The 8,975-nt window shown below is 39.6% G+C and overlaps 1 protein-coding gene across 6 annotated transcripts in view; it reads left to right on the top strand.

Annotated features, from left to right (window-relative positions):
• LOC142494962 (chloride anion exchanger-like) overlaps positions 1–8,975 on the top strand; it is a 93,262-nt gene that overhangs the window by 50,304 nt on the left and 33,983 nt on the right. For all 6 annotated transcript variants that reach the window (XM_075599729.1, XM_075599727.1, XM_075599728.1 and 3 more), the window contains 2 exons: positions 6,986–7,068; positions 8,703–8,850. In XM_075599729.1, the coding sequence (XP_075455844.1) occupies positions 6,986–7,068; positions 8,703–8,850 (231 nt within the window). The remainder of the gene's footprint in view (positions 1–6,985; positions 7,069–8,702; positions 8,851–8,975) is intronic.

Below are 8,975 nucleotides of genomic sequence, written 5' to 3'. Positions count from 1 at the left end.
TTTAATGCTTATTTAAATACTTCTTTCTTTTATGTACTATTTCGTCCATATACATAGGGGGCTATGCACTAAGCTCAATGGGTTTGTGTTCTGATGTTCAAAAAAACACGTCCGTTAAAAAGTGAGGCCGGGGACGCGATTCACTAAGGCCTTGAGCCCATTTTTTAACGTACATGCTCAAAACACCCACAGCGTACGTGTTGCTTTTTTCCCCCTGCTAGCGTTCTTAACCTTCACGTACGCTAAATAAATACATTTGAATAATAGTGTACATGAGCAGAGGGTCTCCAGAGCTTAACAGCATTGGTTTCAGGTCCGAGGACCCCCTACTTCAGGAGATACAGGCACCGTTATGGGGTGCCGTTATCCCTGCAGAATTTCAATGTCACAGTGACGTGAGACGGACGCTTGAAAGTGCAGGGGATACCGGGCACTGTATCTCCTGAAGTAGGGGGTCCTCGGACCTGAAACCAATGAGGTTCAGCTCCGGAGACCCCCTGCACATCTACACTATGAAACACATGTACATTAAAAAAATATTTAACAAACATCAATACACGACCCCCCCCCCTCCGCCCTAACACATACAGTACAATAATGTGCAAAATTACTATTATCCAGATATGGATAATAGATTATTTGCCCATTATTAAACACTGCATTAGCATGCCTAAATAAAGTAAATAAAAACAGTAGCCAGCTAATCCAATGAATGCAAGCAGTAACAACATCAACAATTAATTAATTAAACCGTTAACCAATGAAACCAATTAATTCCTAAACCAACTCAAAATGAATAGTAACACTAACCAATCAAACCAATGAATTACTACAAAAGTGGTACAGATTAATATATTATCAGTCAATGTGCCTCCCCCCAAAAATCAAAAAACACATCCAATGAAGAAACCTGTAAAAAGAGATATTTACAAACATTCAATATATTACTTACCATTAGAAGCGGTGGCTCTCCGACTCCCGGGGTAACAGGAAGCTCACGTACCTTGAAGGCCTCGAACAGCATCCGATGCCATCCGCCATGAAGATCCGGATCAGGTACCCAAATCTTCTTTTTTCTTTCTTTAATCACCTTCTTCTATCTTCATCTGTCAATCCAAAAAACCCCCATGGTAAATCCCAACCGATGTTGTCTCGTCTTCTTGGGCTCAAATGAGGCGTCACGGCCTTTAATAGCGCTTGTGACGTCACATTTAGCCTCAAAATGGTTAACAGCCACCTGATTGGCTGTTCCAACCATGTTCCGACTTAAATTTTTTTTTTACATGACGTCACTTAAAGGGAATGATGCCAGCCAATCAGAATGGCTGTGCTTCATTTGCCTTTAAGATGACGTCACGAAGCCGGCGTCACATGGTATTTCAGCCAATCAGATCGTGGGAACCAATTCCACACTCTGATTGGCTGAAATACCATGTGACGCCGGCCATCTTGGATTTAGTGAAGTCATCTTAAAGGCAAATGAAGCACAGCCATTCTGATTGGCTGGCATCGTGATCATGTAAAAAAAAAAAATTAAAGTCGGAACATGGTTTGAACAGCCAATCAGGTGGCTGTTAACCATTTTGAGGCTAAATGTGATGTCACAAGTCCTGTTTAAGGCCGTGTCGCCTCATTTGAGCCCAAGAAGACGACAAGACAACATCGGTTGGGATTTACCATGGGGTTTTTTTTTGGATTGACAGATGAAGATAGAAGATAAAGAAGATCAAGAAATAGTGACAGATGAAGATAGAAGAAGGTGATTAAAGAAAGAAAAAAGAAGATTTGGGTACCTGATCCGGATCTTCATGGCGGATGGCATCGGATGCTGTTGGAGGCCTTCAAGGTACGTGAGCTTCCTGTTACCCCGGGAGTCGGAGGGCCACCGCTTCTAATGGTAAGTAATATATTGAATGTTTGTAAATGTCTCTTTTTACAGGTTTCTTCATTGGATGTGTTTTTTGATTTTTTGGGGGAGGCACATTGACTGATAATATATTAATCGGTACCACTTTAGGGTACATATTAATACATTATTATGACAATATTTGGGGGGCATTTGTGGCTTGGTATTGCTGTTGGTTTTTATCATTTCAGTTTCTTATGTGGATGTGATTGTTTGTTTTTTTCCTGCTTAATGCTAATAAAATGTTTGTGATTGGTGTTCATTTGTAGTTAATGTTGTATTATGTTAGCTAATGCGTTTTATGGTCATTTCAGATATTGTTTGAATTTATTTCTTTGTCTTTTAATGTTTACATTCATTAATGTTGTAATAATTCATTGGTTTGATTGGTTAGTTTTACTATTCATTTTGAGTTGGTTTAGGAATTAATTGGTTTCATTGGTTAATGGTTTAATTAACTCATTGTTGATGTTGTTACTGCTTGTATTCATTGGATTAGCTGGCTACTGTTTTTATTTAGGTATACTAATGCAGTGTTTAATAATGGGCAAATAATCTATTATCCATATCTGGATAATCGTTATTTTGCACATTATTGTACTGTATGTGTTAGGGGGGTGTATTTAGTTAGAAATAATGTTTAGTATTTTTGTAGGCACAACATTGGTACTGCAGGCCCGCGGGGACCCCGGGACGGCCGCGGGGTCAGCCGGGGACACCCGCGCGACCCCCGGCCTCCCTCGGGGACCCCCGCGGGGTCATCCGGGGACATCCGCCGGCCTGTTGTATGGGTGTTGCGCATGCAAAAATGTAAAGCAAGAAATTTTTCAAAGTCCAGCTTTTTTTGCATCTACCTTAAGCTGACGTGTTCTGTTGAACGCAACTTTCGCGTGCGCTAAGGTTACGTAGCTTAGTGCATCCCGCTTAAGGGCAGAATTTAACGCAAACAGGGTAACGAACGAGCAAAGTTGGACTTAGAAAAATTTCCTGAAAAAGTCAGTTTTAGAGCGCAAAGTGCCTGTTTGCGTGGCTTAGTGCATCGTGTTCAGCGCAACATCACGTTCTAAGAGCACTTTACGCTCTAAAAACGACTTAACGGATCTTAGTGCATGACCCCCTTAGTCCCAAATTAATATTTAAGATACATTATAGTTTCATTGGGAAATCAATATTGGCTTACAGCCTCACATAGAGCCTTTTAGTGATACTGTAACTAACTAGTGATAACTATCAAAATCTAGCAACTATCCTGTTCCAATTACATTTATATCATATGATATTTCAAGTTATACAACGTTCTCTCTGCAGTCAGCCTAGGGTAGGCAGTAAAGTTGTTCCATGAAAGTGATCAGAAAATAAAGGCTGAAATATTAACATTCTAATTGCCACACGTCTGTTACCAAAGGAATAACATTCCCCTGTTGTATATCTTGAAATATCATATGATATAAATATAATTGGAACAGGATGGTTGATAGATTTTGATAGTTATAATAGTATCACTAAAAGGCTCTATATGAGGCTGTAACTAGATGCGGTCACTGAACCGCGCCTTTAGCCATAAAAACACGCTTGAGTGTGCCTATAACTAGAGCAACAATATCCGCAGAAAGCTTTAAACATCGTAACTGTTACCTGTTTTGACGAGGCAGGAATAATACTCTTCACTGTTCAGGACTATAGTGTTATATGAAATATACTGGAATATGAATGCCAATATAAGCCCAGCTACTTTAAAAGCGCATGGCCCCACAACACTAGAAGGTTAAGTGGTGGTTACGTTATGTAAGCATGCTTAATCCAGCATCCTTTTTTTTATATATTAAGTTTTATGTACTGTATACCGTGAAATGTGGCTCTTTCACTGTATAGTGATTTTTTGCAAAGAGATAACATTTATTCTCTCTGGGTTTAAGTAAATAAACATTAACATCAAAAATTGATGTAATAAAGGTACAAACTATTGAGCCAATATTGATTACCCAATGAAACTATATCATATCGAAAATATTCATTTGGGACTACGTATATGGACAAAATAGTACATAAAATAAAGAAGTATTTAAATATGCGTTAAAATATATGCTATGCTTTTATATATGTATGTGGTCTAAGGGATTGGTCACGGATATTAATACCAAACCCTTCTGTATAAAACTATTTTAGATTATTTACCATGAAAAGGGTTTTAAATTTGTTCATTTCAACATTACAAATTGCTGTGAGTGCATTCACTAGGGAACTTTCTGTTTGTGTGTTTTTTTGTGGCTGCATTAATAGAATAATATACTTAACCCATTTGTCTCTGCGCATTTGATATATTTAGCATACATACATTTACAGGCATACCCCGCTTTAAGTACTCTCACTTTAAGTACACTCGCGAGTAAGTACATATCGCCCAATAGGCAAACGGCAGCTCGCGCATGCACCTGTCAGCACGTCCTGAACAGAAATACTGGCTCCCTACCTGTACCGAAGCTGTGCACAAGCAGGGAGACTATAGCTGTTACAAATGCGTTATTTACATCAGTTATGCACGTATATAACGATTGCAGTACAGTACAGTACATGCATCGATAAGTGGGAAAAGGTAGTGCTTCACTTTAAGTACATTTTCGCTTTACATACATGCTCCGGTCCCATTGCGTACGTTAATGCGGGGTATGCCTGTATACCTATATACACACACGCACATAGCGACAGAGAGATGTGTGTGTGTGTATATACATATATATACATATACGGTATATATATATTTATATATATATATATATATATATATATATACATATATATATATATATGTATATATATATGTAACAATGGGTGGGGGAGTGGGGAAAGTGGATGGACTGGGCGCTTCCCAAATAGTGTTAAATTAGTGTAATTAGTGACACACCTTAAGTACACAGAATAAACCTTACACCACAAAGTGATTAGTAAAATATAGTGTACAAGAGCAGCTCAATTTCCTCTGGTGGGACAGTTCCAAGTCCCAGGATGTAGAATTTTCTTTTCTTGGGGTTGAGGAGGAGCGCAGGATAAACTCGTGATATGCAAAAAATAAAAATATATATAGTGCAGATGGTAAATCACTGCTAAAAAGATAATCAATATAAGAAATGAACTCACAAAAATCGTATTATGTTACTGCATGTCAGAGATCCATCTCTCTCTGACTGGAGCCCTTTGTATAGCTGGGTCAGGATACCTCTCAGTGGAGTGGATGATATGTAAGTGAAAGAAACCACAAATAGTGCATACTGTATAAACTATAAATATGTATTAGTCACAAATGTTCAGGAAACTCACATTTTCCATAAATAAGATGGGTGGTGGAGAGAACCGCCGATAGAAGGGTGGTGAAATGTGAAGCTGCTGCCCGGTGCTTCACTTGCACCTCACAGTGTAGTTCCGCATCAGTCTCTGCCGTCGCGTCACTTCCGGTTTCGCGTCACGGGTGAGGGCGGGAAGCCAAAATGGGTCTGATGTCAGCAGTAGATTGCCAGTCCTTCAGTGTGCAAATTCTCTCCAGAAACTCAAACTCTACGCGTTTCGCACACTGCTTTGTCACTTTTTGGTTTTTGAGGCAAAAGTGACACTGTGTGCTCATTTGCATGTCATTTCCCAGAATCCCTTGCTGCAGTGGAAGTGCTGTATGCTGGGTGATAATGGGGAAAGGCGGGGTTGCAGACCTGCCTAAGACATGCAAATGAGCATACAGTTGTATTTGCATATATATATATATATATATATATATATATATATTTATATATATATATATATATATATATATATATATATATATATATGTGTATATGTATATATGTGTATATGTGTATATATATATATATGTATATATATTGCAGTTAGAGAGAAACATGGAAGGGGTTTGTCTTCCTCGGCTGTTCCATTTTGTGAGTTGTCACTTTGGGCTGTCTATGTATCAAGAGATGTGTGTCATGAAGCAGAGGCATAAAAAAAAATAGCATTTTATTCTCTCTGAAACATGACATAAGTGTATTTTTACTGCGCTAGTAATATGAGCTAAAGAAAAGATGTATGCCTGCCACCTTTAAAGTGACGGAGAAAATCAACGTAGAAAAATTGCAAGAAAAATAATGTAAGCCGCACATTTCGAATATATACACCTGTGCTAATAATGCAGATGTAACTCCGCCCTTACTCCTCCCACTTGCTCTAGAAATCACTCATATCATCGCTGGCAGACGCAGCCGTACCCAACAATGGCGCAACTTTGTGATGGAATTTGCCCTTTGAAACAGAAAGGATCCCTCTGTGTTCAACAACTCAGTGGTTTGCACAGTCAGTCGTTTCTCTAGCCCTCCCTTTATTTTTATTGGCTCTCTGATGGTTGGATTAGATTAAATAAACCAATTATCTTACTATATTGTTTACAGAATGATGTTTTTTCTCCCACTACATGAGAATTACCTGGTCACTGCACATTTCATTGATTTTTTTCTTGTGGCTAATACCTTCAAGCTGCAGAACAAGCAATATCCTACGTGTGTTTTTTTTTTTTATAAATCAGTTCTGTACTATGAGAAAATACTTGTAGCATTTAAAGAAACAAAAAAAAACAATTCTGAATGAGATTTAATGTATTATAATGTAACAGTCATTTTTTTGTTTTTAAAACCATTTACAAAGTCGCATCCCCTTCCTCTTCTGAAACAGGCTCTGGCACACCCCTTTTTTTAACCCTGCCCTCTCTCTAGCAGTGCACCAATTGTATCTAGTGACTACCTGGTAACATGATCTTCCCAAACAGAACTTTGCATCTTTGGGCCTCTTCTGCTGCACTGACAGCCATTTAGTGAACCCCCGAGCCGAATCTTCACCGATCGATCACAGGAGAAGGAATCGATCGGCAACTTAGCTAATTACTTATCATTGTGTGGATTGTATTGATGCACATATTAAAGGCGGAAAAAAAAGCAGCTTGGACGGCTACTTTAAATCGCTTTATTAAAAACAGTGCGGTGTAGTTTCTTTAGAACTGTGAAAGAATGTAATGTTACAAAATGTATAATGTAATTTTTTTTTTTACAGACAATTATTGCGGCTGGTGTGTCATATGGTTTCAATTTCAAAGAGCTATATAACGTCAATACTGTAGGAACAATCCAAAAAGGGTAAGAACCACACTGTTTTTCAAGAATCTGAAAGTTTTTTTGTAACACGCATTTATACCTATATCTATATATCTGTATATATATCTACTGTATATCAAATATTTTACTAGGAAAATAGACACTGTATTACTGTACCTCTCTTTTTCTAGTATTAATGTGTCTGTTTTTAACTGTACCTGAAACCATGGGGCTCCTGGGGTTTTATCCATGGTCTTCAGACCTCTGGGGACCAGCATGTTCTCAAAGTATTTAATTTCTTCTGAGCACAGCAGAATAAGGCTGAGGCCCCGGTATCTCCGCTGCAACGCGCGCCCGCGAGATTGGCGGCGCGTGCAGCCAATTACCTGGTCTGCAGCTCACTGCAGGAAGAGAGACCGGGGGGGCGTGGCGGGGGAGTGACGGGGTGCGGCCATGACGTCACCCGGCAGGTTCGCCCTCATTGGCTGAACCGCCGGGGGGCGTGCCGTATCGCTCGATGCGAGTCCTGCTCTCAATTCTATTGAGAGCAGGAGCAACTCTCGCCCCAGCGCTGCGGCCCCCCCTCGCAGCAGGCCCGGCGCCATTGAGGGGAGGGCTCTCATCCGTGCAGCGTCCGCCACAGCGGACGCTGTAGTAGGCAGCGGGGTAAAGGCCTAAAACTGCAAATCTAGCTACAGTCACCAATAGAAAGTGGCAATGTCATATCTTGATGATGTTGCAGTTGTATCTTGACCGGTGAAGCATGTCAGACATTTTGTGGGATAACTGCAAAGATCTTGGGAACCTGGGTGCCCCTGGTTAGCGGCTTGGTTTAAAACAAAAAAAAAGAACACCCTGACTGTTTGCTTTAAAAGAATAAATTGCATAGATTTAAAAAAAAAATTGATTTGGAGTTAACGGACTATCGAAAAGGAAAGAAATGCCTGAAAGTGATAACGTTTTAAGACCTTCTTTCATCCTTTAAAGGAGCAATCCAACCGTGCGATTTTTGTTTGCGATTTTTTTTAAACATAGGATTAAATCAGGGGGTCCCCGGAGCTGAACCTCCAGGCACTCCCTGTTCCAGAGCTATAGACCTCCAAAGGGGGTTCCGGTATCTCCTGCCATTTTAAAGCTCCCGTGTCACATGGGACAATAGGAGGCCGCACCGGATGACGTCACGGCTTCCTATTGGTCCGCAGGGCATGTGAGCTTTGAAGAGCGGCCATGGCGTGATATCTGCTCGCAGAACGGCTTCCAGCACCCCCTTGGATTGACTCTCTTTCAAGGAAAATTGGTTTTAGGAGGAGATTTACTAAGCTCTGAAATGGTACATCATACCACAATCTGGTGTTAACTGCCATTTGCTTGGTATGAATGGTAGTGAACACCAAAACAGGGCAAGATACTCCCCTTCAGTGCTTATTGATTCTCCCCATACAATAAACACAGTATTGTATTTGTTTTATTTTATTCACCTTAATATGTCACTAATCACATAACTGTGGTGTAGATTTAAACTTCCTACATTGTAACAGAAAGTTATATAAACCTAATACTTACATGTATGTATGTATGTCTTTATTTATATAGCGCCATTAGTGTACATACATGTTACTCATTCATAGCAGTCTGTGGTTTTTAGTGACACTAAATATAATTTTTCCTCTGCACAGATACCAACCCCCTATGGCACCGAGCATTTCAGTTTTTCAAGCCTGTATACCCAATGCCTTCTCTATTGCCATTGTTGGGTTTGCTGTTGCTTTTTCTGTTGCTAAAGTTTATTCAATCAAGCATAATTATAATATTAATGGCAACCAGGTAAGCTACCTATTTATTTTTACTAAACAAAAGTTGAGCAAAAGTTTGAGACTTTGTCACTGTCAATTATTGATACAATTGGATTGACACGCTTCTTCTATTAAAAAAAGCACCCTAACAGTCTC

This window comes from Ascaphus truei, chromosome 5, assembly GCF_040206685.1.
Source record: "Ascaphus truei isolate aAscTru1 chromosome 5, aAscTru1.hap1, whole genome shotgun sequence".
Lineage (NCBI taxonomy): Eukaryota > Metazoa > Chordata > Amphibia > Anura > Ascaphidae > Ascaphus > Ascaphus truei.
Note: the sequence above shows the minus strand (reverse complement) of the source record. Positions and strands in the feature narration are given on the sequence as shown.